Raw genomic sequence first — 12,805 nt, forward strand, 5'->3', positions numbered from 1 at the left:
TACAACAGGAGCCGGCGCTTAACTAACACGGAACCACCGGCTTCTCATATCCACACCCGGATAGTCCAAGCTGGCACCCTCACGGCTCAGATGCGGACACCCAGGCTCAGAGAAGTGAAGTCGGTTGCTTAAGGTCACACAGCCAGCCACAGTAGGACCCACGCTCAGGCACACTCCTCTCCCAGATGTCATGCTAAGCCAAGAGTTTAAATAACTTTAAGGCTCTGTGGTTGTTGAGTGAACAAAGTCACTAAGTGGGTGCCAAAGATCATAATCGCCCATTCACACGGTGGGCGCCTTAGATTTGTGAAGATCCCTCCCAAGGGTGTCTCATTTGGTCCTCAGCACAGCCTTGTGGGCTTGCATTCGCTCTGCTTCACAGGTGGGCTACCTGAAGCGCAGGTTCATTTCTTCAAAACCGCAGAGTTTAAAAAAAAAAGAAAGAAAGAAAGAAAAAGAAAAGCTAAAGGTCTTTGCTCGTTAACGCTCTCTAAACCTAGCCCTCTTAACAATCGCCGCGCTCAGCTCTTATGGTAATGTCAGACCCATAGGAGACGCTCAATACATATTTGTTGAATAAATGAAAGAATGAATGAGGAGGCGAACGGAATCCGGCCAGGCGATGAATGGCAAAGACATTTAAAAAGCTGACGCAGTCTGCAAGCAGGAGATGGCTCAAACCATCCTCCTCGCCACCCCTCAGCCCTCCCGCGCCCGCAGCAGACCCCCTCCTCCCAGGTGCCCGAGACCCTCGCCACTGCGCGGGTCCCCGCGCCCCCGCCGGCTCGCGGCTGAGCGAGGCGAGCGAGCCGGCGGGACCCGGGAGGCCGCCATTGAGAGGGTCGTGGGAGGAGCCCCGAGAGAACCGGGTTGGGGGCGGGGGATGACGGCGGCGAGAGCCCCGGCGGGGCGGGGCGGGCCCGCACGTCCCGGCCGGGCTGCGGCGGTGCGAGCCGGGCCAGCGCTGCGGAAGGCGGCGGCTGGCTCGCCGGGACGGTCACATCCCGCTGCAGGGGCTGGCGGGGGCAGCCGCACTGCCTCGCGCCGGGGGACCCAGGCCCGCGGCCAGGCCGCTCCGGCAACGCCCCCTGCTCCCTGGCAGGCTGCGCGACCAGTCTGAGCTTGAGGTGGGGGGGCTCCCCAGACCCGCGCCCGTGCCCGCGCCGCCTCTGCCCCCTCCGCAGCTCGGCCCCGCGCTGCCCGCCTCGCCGGGCCGGCGCCGGGATGGGGTAGGGGCAGCGCCGGAGTCGGGCGATGGGCCCCGCTCTGGGCACCGAGCAGCCCCTCGAGGCCTGACCGACCGCGAGGACCCGCGGAGGTGGGTGTGGGCAGGGCGGACCGCGCGCGGGGGGCGCAGGGCTAATACGGGGGCGGGGGAGGAGCTGGGGGAACGCGGGAGAGCGGCTGCGGGCCCCAGGCGCCCGGGACGGCGGCTTGCCCGCCGTACATTCTGGGCAGCCCTTGACCTCGCACAACTCCTGCTGGCGCCAGGACCCCGCCTGGAATGTCAAGCGGATACCCTCGTGCCCCGCAGCGGACGCGGTGGGGACCATGGCTTCGCTGATGCCCCTCTCCCCATATCTAAGCCCCACGGTCCTCTTGCTGGTCAGCTGCGACCTGGGCTTTGTGAGAGCGGGTGAGTAAAGAGGTCGGAGCGGGGTGGGGGCCGACCGGAGAGGGCCTGTGGGGGAAACCTGTTAGCCTGCTCACACCCTGGCACCCGCAGATCGGCCGCCCTCTCCTGTGAATGTGACTGTCACTCACCTCAGAGCCAACTCAGCCACCGTGTCCTGGGACGTCCCAGAAGGCAACATCGTCATTGGCTACTCCATTTCCCAGCAAGTACGACCCACCCTCCCACCGCCCCAACCCGTGTCCTTGGCTCTCTGGACTTCCTCGGAACTCCCCGGGCAGAGGTGGGAAGCCGGGAGGGAGGCTAGCGTTTCCCAGCTCCAGCGGCCCTTTCCATCCTCCCCCTCTTGGAGTTCTTGGATGCTCTGGGTGAGCCCTGTGGCGCGGGCCTGGAATGAGGCCGTGCCCTCATCTCCCTGCAGCGGCAGAACGGCCCCGGGCAGCGTGTGATCAGAGAGGTGAACACGACCACACGGGCTTGTGCGCTCTGGGGCCTGGCTGAGGACAGTGACTACACGGTGCAGGTCAGGAGCATCGGCCTCCGAGGAGAGAGCCCTCCAGGGCCCCGGGTGCACTTCCGAACTCTCAAGGGTTCTGACCGACTACCCTCCAACAGCTCCAGCCCAGGTGAGGAGGATCGGAGCTACTGGACGCCCTGGCTTTAGCTACTGGGCTTCAATGAATAGCAGGATGATTTAATTCCTTGTACTGCCAGGAAAGGAAGCGAAAGCAGGTGGGCAGCGGCTGGGTAGAGCCAGGCCATAAGGAATCATTTAGGGGATGGGCTTTTCAGCCTCTTTTCACCCAACCTCATTTCTTAGCATCACGTGCAGCCTTCCTGAGCAAGTACCTGACCTGTAGCCCTTCTGCCTTTTTGTTTTTCGCCACCTGTCCACCAATGGTGTCCTCCAGGGGGGAGCTGCCCTACAGCAACTTCAGGGGCAACCCAATGGGTCTAGTCTAACTCCGCCCCCTCCCCCAGATGCTCCATCGCTAGCTGGCTCCCAGTCACCCGGAGTCTGTCTCTCCTCCTTTGTCAGGTGACATCACGGTGGAGGGCCTGGACGGAGAGCGGCCGCTGCAGACGGGGGAGGTGGTCATCATTGTGGTGGTGTTGCTCATGTGGGCTGGTGAGTAAGCAGCTGGGTGGGGGGCCCAGGGACTTAGAGAGTGAGACTCAGTGCGGGCAGGCAGGAGGTGACCAAGGGTGTCAGGAGAGCAGCGGGGAGACGCTTACCGGAGGGCGGCTGATCGGGAGAAGTTTGAAGAGAATGAGAGGAGGCTGTTGGAGCCCAGAGAGGAAGATCGCCTGGGCACCAGGACATCAAGGAGTTTCTCCCTGCACCGTCTATAAGCTGTGTGGGTACGGTGCTACCCTTCAAGGCTGAGACTGTATTGTTGTGTTTCAGCTGTAATTGGGCTGTTCTGCCGTCAGTATGACATCATCAAGGACAACGACTCCAACAACAACCCCAAGGAGAAGGGGAAGGGGCCAGAACACAGTCCTCAGGGAAGGCCAGTGGGGACGAGACAGGTGATGTGGGGGCCAGTGAGGGTGGCAAGGGAGACTTTACCCCAGAGGAGCAGCCAGGGGAAGGCAGAGGGCAAAAAGGGGCAGGACAGGCAGGAGAATGGACGGTCCGGGGGTGGGGAGGCCGGCGAGCACGGGGGGCGCCCACTACATTCCGGAAATTAGAGACCCAGGCCATTTTCTTTCACAGAAAAAGTCACCATCCATCAACACCATCGACGTTTGAGTGACGAAACAGAACTCGAAGACAGCTGCGCTAAGGACCTGGGGATGGGGCTGGGGTCAGGCTCAGGGACAGCCTACGACGGTGATCTGCCCGAGTCTCCCAGAGGGTGATGGTGCTCCCACACTCTCAGGCTGGTACCCATCCTCTTTCCACTGTGAGGAGGGCCAGAAGGTAGGTCTGTTAGAGCCTGCACCCCTGGACCTGGAGAGCGGCTGTGAGATGGGATAGCTCCTCCCATCCCGCAGGGCCAGGGGAGCGTGACCTGTTCAACACTACCCCATTCAGTCCCAAAGAGGGGCCCCATTTCACCTGCATCAGGACTCTCGGCACCCCCAGCTGCTCTCACGTCTTGCCTCTGGGCCTCAGAGAGGGGCGCTGCAGCGGGCCCTCCTCCTCTCCCAGCAGACAGAAGGCGTCGTCCGGGCCTAGAGGCAGATGCTGTACTGCACTACTCTAATGTCTTCCACGGAGCCTCAGGTGCTCCCCCGCTCACCGGCAGCCCCTCCAGCTGCTGGTGATCTCGCCCCTTGGACATTTTTCCAATAAAGGTTCTTGGACAAACTGGAACTGACTGTGTGGTATACTGTACAGTGTGCTGAAGACGTGGCCCCGCCTTGTCCCTCTCCTGGCTCTCCAGGGGGGCCCTCAAATCACCTCCAACTCGAGAGGCGCAGACTCACTGGCAGGTGCTCGCTTCTGTTCTCTAGCCTGGAATGGGTGGACAGGGATGACCCAGAAGAAAGGGTGTAGGACGCTAAGGCCTAATTTCTTTTGCTTTGTTTGGTGAGAAGGAGGGAAAGGAGAAAAGACGTGAGCGCTTCCAGCACCGGTGGAGACTAAGCTCTATCACGCGAGAGGGCCGCCAGCCTTTCCGTCTTTACTGCTGACACTGGCAGCCAGCTCCGCACCATTTCATGTTCGGATTCCTTCATTACCACGGGGCTAATGGTCCACACAGGACTGACAGAAGTGGATCCCTCTGTGCCACCTGCTCCTGTCCTGTGTGTTCCTGTGACTGCATTCTTGCCTTTGCTCTCCCTTTCATTTTTGTCTCTGTTCAGCAGGTCCAAGTGAATAACAACTGTTGAGCAAAAATGAGTTTGTATTCACGCTTAGCCACCATGACCTGAGGGTGATTCTGGAAATAAAACTAAGGGATTGTGTCTCCCCTGTCAAAAGCATTATAATATGGGCTCTGAGGCCTACTTGTGTCCTGTGGAAAAAGGGGGCTATTCCCCGTGCTTTCCTTACTTGCAATGGGGAGTTGGTGGCAGTGAAAGAAATACCTACTGACATTCTCAACTCCAGCGGGGGAAAGACACAGAGTCTAAATGGAGAGCATATGAGACACTTTCTGGAGGGTTATGGGTCATTCCCAACGGCGATTATGAAGAACTCCTTTTGAGCTTTTTGATCTCTCTGCTATGCTACAAGAAATTAGAACAGAAAGTCTCAAAGGGACCCTAACCCAAACAAAGATCAAGAAGTCACTATCTTTAACTAACCACGCTGCCAGCCCAGGTATCACAAGGCTTAGCCAGAACCTCTCAGGTGTGCCAAGCTTTGGTCTGCCCTGCCCCCTGAACCCTAAAAGCAACCTGCTCTAAGCAGCAGTCTCACCTACCCATCCGGGGCATTTTGTCTTTCCCCGGTCAAGAGTTCCATAACACTCACATCTCAAACTCTGGAATCACCCTCATTTCTTGGGACAAGAGTGTCAGGGGGAATATACAGAAGCAAAACGCGGTGATAACGAGCTAGGAGTTGGGAAGGAATGGAATCACTGGGTTGAAATCAGCTCTGGGTTGAATCCTAGTTCCATCCGGTACTGACTGCGTTAGTTTGGGCAAGCGACCCCTCTAATCTCAAGTCTCCCGGTTGGTAAAATGTGGCTAATAATAATGCTATCCCCTTCAAAAGGTGGTTTTGAGATTAAGTGACAACACGCGCGTACACTTTGCACATACTGAATATTCACTGTTAGCTATCGGTATTAGTCCCGTGATCCTGTGCAAGCTGCATAGCCTATTTGGGTCCCTTTCGGTCGATTGCAAGAGGGCTATCACAGCAGCCGCGCTGCTCTCCCCAGAAGTTGTAAGGATTCAAAGAGAATGCACTCAGTCACGTACAAGCACTCAAAGAGCGAGAAAGCCTACATTACGATTACGATTACGTAGGACCCGGAGTTTGCCGAAGCCCGTGGGCGGGGCTTGGGCTTGGGTTTGCAGACAGCGACGGGATTGGTCAGGAGAGGATTCCACCCTCTCGAGGGCCCGCCCTCGCTTTCATCGCGCTTGCGCACGTTCTGTTTTCTTCGGCGCGCACCTACGTGTGACCCTGCGACGTGTGTTGCGCTCGGGTCGCGTAAGCGTCCGCGGCTGTCGCTGCTGCTGCGTGACGGGTTGTCCAGGTAACCACGGGAGTTGTCGCTGTCGGGTAGCAGCTGAGAGACAGGTGTGCGCCATGCAGTTGAAGCACCTGAGGACCCTGCTGAGCCCTCAGGTGAGGAGTTGCGTGTCTCTCCCCTCCCCCGCCCGCCCTACGTTCCCAGAACAGTAAGGGAACTGCAGTTTAATGATGTTGGGCGCCTACTGTGTGCAGAGCGCAAAGTTTGCGGCGGCAATCCGACTCTGCCCCGTTGGTCCGGCGTGGAGTAGGCGAGGTGGACCGCTAGCCATTGTGGTTTTCATTACATTCCATAAATGCCGGTGGTGTGCCAGGCCCCGTGCTGAACCTTTGGTTCTGACGGTGAAGCCGGAGCTCGTCGGATTCGGAAGAGGCCGGGCAGCGGGGGAGGAGTCCCGAAACGGTTTCGTCCCAGCTCCGCTACCCTTTAACCAAGTATCCTGCTGTCTGACCGTAGTCCTTGTCACACAGCGTCCCTCTCCGAACACTCACTGGCTTCTCCGTTTTGAAAACCAGAGTACCGATAATAGCAACTCAAGAGGTTTCGGGGGAGAGTTAAGTACAAACGCCAAAGAGCATTGTAAACTGAAAGGCAATGTGAAAATGGTTTGACCAAGCTGAAACCACAGGATAATATAAAGCTGGTAAGAATATCTTCATTATTGAGTGCTTAGTATATCCCAGGCAGCATAGCTGAAAGGCAGGATTGTGGTTTATAGAGTCAGCTGTACCCGGATTTAGCTGCAAACCATGACCATCTCCCATGTGTGGTGGGAGTTGTAAACTTGGGGAAAGTCCTTCTTTTCTGTGCCTCACCTTCCCCACCTGGAAAGGGGGAATAGCAGTAGCATCTACGCCAGAATTATGAACTAAAATGGGATGCTGCATGTCAGACACCAGCAGGCCTAGTCTATTCCCTGCCTCATTGGATTCTGTGACTGTCCTTTGAGGTATTTATTGTGAGAAAGGAAAATTAATTAATTGTTGGCATCAAGAATGCTTCCCAGAAGTGGCATTTGACGCCCTGGGAAGCAGCAGGTGGTGGATCAAGTACTTGGGTCCTTGCCACCACCATGGAAGACCTGGATTGAGTTCCGGGGTCTCCTTTCCTGGCCCAGCCCTAGCTGTTGTAAGCATTTAGGGAGTGAGCCAGTGGTGGAATATTTCTGTCTGCCTCTATCTCTGCCTTTTTTTAGTGAATACTTTTTTTTTTAAGTTTGTGGAAATGGAATTAAAAAAGTCTCTTTTTTCAAAATGCATTCATAATAGAAGGAAATTAGAACAAGAGAGCACTGTTCTCATTGCTCAGTGAGCTGCCCTCTGAATCTGTAATTTAAAATTCCTTTACCTTAATGGAAAAATAGGAAATGAAATCCTTCAGTCTCTGAAAATTAGATGATGTCATGGTGCAAGTACGGCCAAGGCCCAGGATTGGGCGCAGCCATGAGGCGGGATAATTAGCAAAGCTCAGGGAGGAACTCTCAGTCCTTCCAGCCTCAAGTAATGAAGACTGGAAAGAGAATGGCCGTGGTGTGGCTGCTTTCTGGCTTGGTTTTGTTGTGTTGTGAAAGGGAACCTTTTTCCTTCTGATTTTGGGGGTAGATGGCTTAAGAGTGAAAGGTGATGAAGTCAGAGCTCTAGAGCGCGAGGAATTAAACAACTGGAACAGAAGCTAAATGTGTTTTGTTTCATGGAGGCAGTCCTTAGTGGCAGAACCACAGGGAAGCAGAGCTGGTGGTGGAAGGGACAGATGCTGAGAATAACCCACCAGATGATCACTTCCAGCTTGGATCCCCGTGAAGTGGAGAGTTAAGGAGAGGACGAATAGCATTTTTCATCCTAAGTTGCAACTCTAATTATCTTGTACCCATTCTATACCTTTCACTGTCTCTTCCTCTTTGCCACTTTAGCCCCAAACTCCTTAGCTTCACTTCAGAGGTTTTTCTTGAACTGGCCCAGTCTGTTTTTCCTGCTTTACCTCCTCTATTTTTATTTATTTATTTGAAAGGTATAGTTACAGAGAGAAGGGGAGAAGAAGATCTTCCATCTGTTGGTTCACTCCCCAAATTATCATAATGACCAGGGCTCAGCCAAGCTGAAATCAGGAGCCTGGAACCCCATCCAGGTCTCCCACATGGGGGCCCAAGCACTTGGTCCATCTTCTACTGCCTTCCCAGGTGCATTAGCAGGGAGCTGGATGGGAAGAGGAGCAGCTGGGACTCCAACCAGCACTCATATGGCGTGCTGGCATCACAGGCCATAGCCTACTCTGCCGTGCCACAATGCCAGCCCCCCTATTCTATTTACATAGTAGTTTCAGCTAGCCTAAGTTACTCTTCCTTGACCAGAACTTGCCTTTGCTTATGTTATTCATTGTAATTTCCTACTCAACAGTATCCATTCTTCAAATCCTAATTTTGATCATGTAAGTATAAAATTATCTTGGGCTTCTCCAAATGAAACTGTATAACACACTTCTTTTATGGGACTCTTCTTACTTTGTACCAGCTTAGTAACTCCTAGGGATAAGTTGCACTCTGTGTCTCTCTCCAAGAGCCTTTCTCAGTAGAGTACTCAAAATATATCAATTGAATGCGTAGCTGAAGACCTGCACTTGGGGTCCACACTGTGATGTAGCAGGTAAAGTTGCTGCCCGCTGGCACTGGCATCTCATGTGGGTGCCGGTTTGAGTCCTGGCTGCTCCACCTCTGATCCAGCTCTTTGCTGTTGGCCTGGGAAAACAGTATAGGGTGGCCCAAGTGCTTGGGTCCCTGCACCCATGTGGGTGACCCAGAGGAAGCTCCTGGCTCCAGGCTTCATATCGGCCTGGCCCCGCTCTGGCTGTTGCAGGCATTTGACGAGTGAACCAGCAGATGGAAGATATTTCTCTCTCTCTCTCTCTAACTCTGCCTTTCAAATAAATAAAGCATGAAAAAAAAAAAAAAAGGAGAAAGCTTGTCAGACTGCTTGAATTTATTCCAGTAGCAGATCTGGGATACAAGGGAGCAAAGAGCCCATTACACTGACACATTGGTGCAGTTTATTTGGCACTTTGCCTCTTAGTGCATTTGCATTGTGGGTGTCTAGAAACACATTGTTCTCCCAGTCTTGGGTCTGATAGCCTTGGAGTCCAGGATGAACCACAGGCATCTCTCTCTCTCTCTCTCTCAAAGATTTATTTATTTATTAAAGATTTATTTATTTATCTGAAAGGCAGAGTCACACACAGAGAGAGAAGCAGAAAGAGAGAAATCTTCCATCTGCTGGTTCACTCCCCAGATGCCTGCAACAGCAAGGACCCCAGCCAAAGCCAGGAGCCTATAGCTTCTTTTGGGCCTCCCATGTGGGTGCAGGGGTCCAAGCATTTGGGCCATCTTCCCTTGCTTTCCTAGGCACATTAGCAGGGAGCTGGATCAGAAGTGGAGCTGCTGGGACTTCATCTGGAGCCCATATGGGATCCCAGCATCCTAGGCAGTGGCTTAACCTGCTGTGCCATAGTGCTGGCCCCAGACTTCTTTGTTTTAAGGAAGGGACAAGGGTCCAGCATTGTGACATAGCAGGTTAAGCCACCGCTTGTGATACTGGCATCCCATATGAGCGCTGATTCAAGTTCTGGCTACTGGGATTCCAATCCAGCTCCCTGCAGGTGTGCCTGGGAAAGCAGTGTAAGATGAGCCTCCCGGCCGGCGCCGCAGCTCACTAGGCTAATCCTCTGCCTTGCGGCGCCGGCACACCGGGTTCTAGTCCTGGTCGGGGCGCTGGATTCTGTCCTAGTTGCCCCCCTTCCAGGCCAGCTCTCTGCTGTGGCCAGCGAGTGCAGTGGAGGATGGCCCAAGTACTTGGGCCCTGCACCCCATGGGAGACCAGGATAAGTACCTGGCTCCTGCCATCGGATCAGCACAATCCGCTGGCCACAGTGCGGCGGCCATTGGAGGGTGAACCAACGGCAAAGGAAGACCTTTCTCTGTCTCTCTCTCTCTCACTGTCCACTCTGCCTGTCAAAAAAATAAATAAATAAATAAATAAATAAATAAAATAAAATAAAATAATAATAAAAGATGACCCTCCCCTGCCACCAACCCGGGAGGCCTGGATGAAGCTCCTTCTGCCTGGCCCAGCTCTGACCTTTGTGGCCATCTGGGAGTGAACCAATAGCTGGAAGATCTCACCCTCTCTGTCTCTGCCTCTCTCTCTGTAACTCTTTCGAATTAAAAAAATAATAATAAAAAATAAGGAAAAGACCATGAAAGGAGCCGGCGCCGTGGCTCAATAGGCTAATCCTCCGCCTTGCGGCACTGGCACACCAGGTTCTAGTCCCGGTCGGGGCGCCGGATTCTGTCCCGGTTGCCCCTCTTCCAGGCCAGCTCTCTGCTATGGCCCGGGAGTGCAGTGGAGGATGGCCCAAGTCCTTGGGCTCTGCACCCCATAGGAGACCAGGAGAAGCACCTGGCTCCTGGCTTCGGATCAGCGTGGTGTGCTGGCCGCAGCGCGCCGGCCGCAGCGGCCATTGGAGGGTGAACCAATGGCAAAAGGAAGACCTTTCTCTCTCTCTCTCTCTCTCTCTCTCTCTCTCTCTCTCACTGTCTACTCTGCCTGTCAAAAAAAAAAAAAAACAAAAAAAAAAAAACACAAAAAACAAAAACAAAACCATGAAAGGAAGAAAATTGACTAAAATCACCATAGAAACAGTGGAACTTGGGGCCAGGCCAGCGTTGTGGCAGGTAAGGCCACCCCCTGTGATACCCATGTTTCTCTGCAGGATGGAGCTGCAAAAGTGACCTGCATGGCTTGGTCCCAGAACAATGCCAAATTTGCTGTCTGCACCGTGGACCGAGTGGTATTGCTGTATGATGAACATGGGGAGCGAAGAGATAAATTCTCCACCAAACCAGCTGACATGAAGGTAAAGAGGGTACTTCTGTGTGCCTAGGGATGGGCTGTACAAATTTGGAAGACTTCCTAGCCCACCTGCTTGCCATAGGCTTAGGAAATGGCCTATTCCAGCTTTTCTTGGAATACATCTCTGCAGACTGTTAGAACACACATGTACATTTTTTCTCTTGTGTATACTCAGTGTGATTTTTTTTTTTTTTGGACTTTTAGTATGGCAGAAAGAGCTACATGGTGAAAGGCATGGCTTTTTCTCCTGACTCCACTAAAATTGCCATAGGACAGACTGACAACATCATCTATGTCTACAAGATTGGAGAAGATTGGTGAGGCTAGAAACTGGGAGATAGGATGGCCCAGCAAAGAAGGGGAGGGCAAGAGAAGTGCCCCACTGGGGAGGGGGAAGAGTGGGATGGAGAGCCAAGTCCAGGCAGGAATGACAGAGACTTTCTGGAGTCTGCTGTTCCTTCCCTCCCATTGCCTGCCCCCGTGTTCTGCCGTCCCATCAGTCTGGGGTCCACAGGAGGCCCTGTGAGATTCTGGGATCTAGAGGGTGTTGCGTCTTTGCTATGAATTGTTCCCAAGCTCCTCGAGCTGCCTCAGAGGCCTCCTTCCGGCCTTCTACAGAGCGGTAGGAAACTCTAGAGGCCAGGGAAGGTGTTTGCTCTTTCTTCCCTTCCCTCAGCATGATTTTTTGGCCGTTTACTTATGGAAGTGGTTTTTAATGGGCTTTCCCTCCTTTTGCTTGGCAGGGGTGACAAGAAAGTCATCTGCAACAAGTTCATCCAGACGGTAAAATTCAGACCAGTCCTGGGAGCTTAAGATGAGCACACTGTGTCTGCTCATAAATGTAACCAGGAGTTGCCTTTTGGAACATCTGAATCAGGCTTGTCCTGGGAGGAGCGTGCTGCCTGTCCGCACACCTGCTGTCATCTCTTTTTCTGCTAGGAGCCCAGCTGTGTCCCCTCCTTAGGGATAGGAGATTGGGGTGTGGCATGTGGGGAGGAGGGGGAGGTGTTCTCCGTGTTAGACCTGTGCTAACCCGCACAGATGCATTGCCCTTCTCATCATGTCTCCACACAGAGTGCTGTCACTTGTCTGCAGTGGCCGGCAGAGTACATCATTGTCTTTGGTCTGGCCGAAGGGAAGGTAAGGAGGGAGGGGAAGCACAGGAGAGGTGGGGGTGGGAAGGCGGTTCTGGAGAGAGCAGCGCGCTCTGCCTTCTCCCTGAGGGGCAGGGGGCCAAGGGGGGACGGGGGACGCACGGGCGCCAGTTGTATTGTTTTGGCTCTTTTCTTTTTCTTTCCTTAGGACTTTGGGTGAAGTTCAAGGTGGCCTAACCAGGCTTATATTGTTCCCTCATTTCAGGTTCGTTTAGCAAACACTAAAACAAATAAATCGTCTACCATCTATGGGACAGACTCTTACGTGGTATCACTGACAACAAAGTGAGTAAGGGAGAGTCTCAAGAGCTTAAAAATGTTAGGAAAAGTCTGTCTAGGCTGGGAGACTGTAGTATGAAAGATGGGAGGGCTGGAAACAGGAGCCGTAGGTAGGGTGGAGTTTGACAGAGAAAGGGGACTTTCCTGGGGAGAGAGAATGATCTCTTCCCAGGTTTTTCTCCCTTCCTCCTTCCCCCTTTTTAGCTGCTCTGGGAAAGGAATCCTCTCTGGCCACGCAGATGGTACCATCGTTAGGTATTTCTTTGACGACGAAGGCTCTGGAGAGTCGCAGGTATGAATAAAGGGGGCTCTAGGGTGGGGTAGAGGGGATTCCAGGAGCCCCCCCAGAAGAGGTTGGGCCTCTGAGGCGTTGAGATGGAGGTGCTTCGCAGGAGGGCGCAGGCTAAGGAGGAAGACCTCAGGGAGACAGCTGGGCGCTGCCGCAGGAAGGGGTGGTGTTCAGGAGACTGGAGCTCGCCGTTTATAGGAAGGCTGACTCAGCGGAAGGGACCTTTAGACGAAGAGAATGAAGACTGAGGGGAAGGGAAAGTGAAGATTATTCCCATGTATGCTTAAAAAATGCATTTATGTATATCAATTCATAGAAAAAAGCTAACCATTTTCCCTGGAGAAGGGAAAGGAAAGACGAGGGATAAAGGGGAACTTGGATGTTTTGCT

General features: G+C 53.8%; 2 protein-coding genes across 3 annotated transcripts in view; both read left to right on the top strand.

Moving 5' to 3' along the window:
- The first annotated feature begins 919 nt into the window (after window positions 1–919).
- On the top strand, window positions 920–3,956 carry FNDC4 (fibronectin type III domain containing 4). Its single transcript, XM_051841881.3, has 7 exons — window positions 920–1,318; window positions 1,492–1,636; window positions 1,727–1,842; window positions 2,055–2,259; window positions 2,673–2,762; window positions 3,042–3,166; window positions 3,354–3,956. The coding sequence occupies exons 2-7, from the start codon at window positions 1,552–1,554 to the stop codon at window positions 3,387–3,389; spliced, it is 657 nt and encodes a 218-aa protein (XP_051697841.2). The 5' UTR covers window positions 920–1,318; window positions 1,492–1,551; the 3' UTR covers window positions 3,390–3,956.
- Window positions 3,957–5,686: 1,730 nt separating this feature from the next.
- The window catches only part of IFT172 (intraflagellar transport 172), a 42,518-nt gene continuing 35,399 nt past the window's right edge, over window positions 5,687–12,805 (top strand). The window contains exons 1-7 of one of the 2 annotated variants that reach the window (XM_002709949.6): window positions 5,687–5,891; window positions 10,555–10,698; window positions 10,899–11,011; window positions 11,438–11,477; window positions 11,769–11,834; window positions 12,054–12,133; window positions 12,332–12,419. In XM_002709949.6, coding sequence (XP_002709995.3) covers window positions 5,853–5,891; window positions 10,555–10,698; window positions 10,899–11,011; window positions 11,438–11,477; window positions 11,769–11,834; window positions 12,054–12,133; window positions 12,332–12,419 — 570 coding nt within the window. In that variant the 5' untranslated portion in view covers window positions 5,687–5,852. The remainder of the gene's footprint in view (window positions 5,892–10,554; window positions 10,699–10,898; window positions 11,012–11,437; window positions 11,478–11,768; window positions 11,835–12,053; window positions 12,134–12,331; window positions 12,420–12,805) is intronic. The other variant, XM_089326632.1, reaches the window with a different exon arrangement.

This window comes from Oryctolagus cuniculus, chromosome 2 (assembly GCF_051225735.1).
Source record: "Oryctolagus cuniculus isolate XC-2025 breed Fujian yellow rabbit chromosome 2, ASM5122573v1, whole genome shotgun sequence".
Lineage (NCBI taxonomy): Eukaryota > Metazoa > Chordata > Mammalia > Lagomorpha > Leporidae > Oryctolagus > Oryctolagus cuniculus.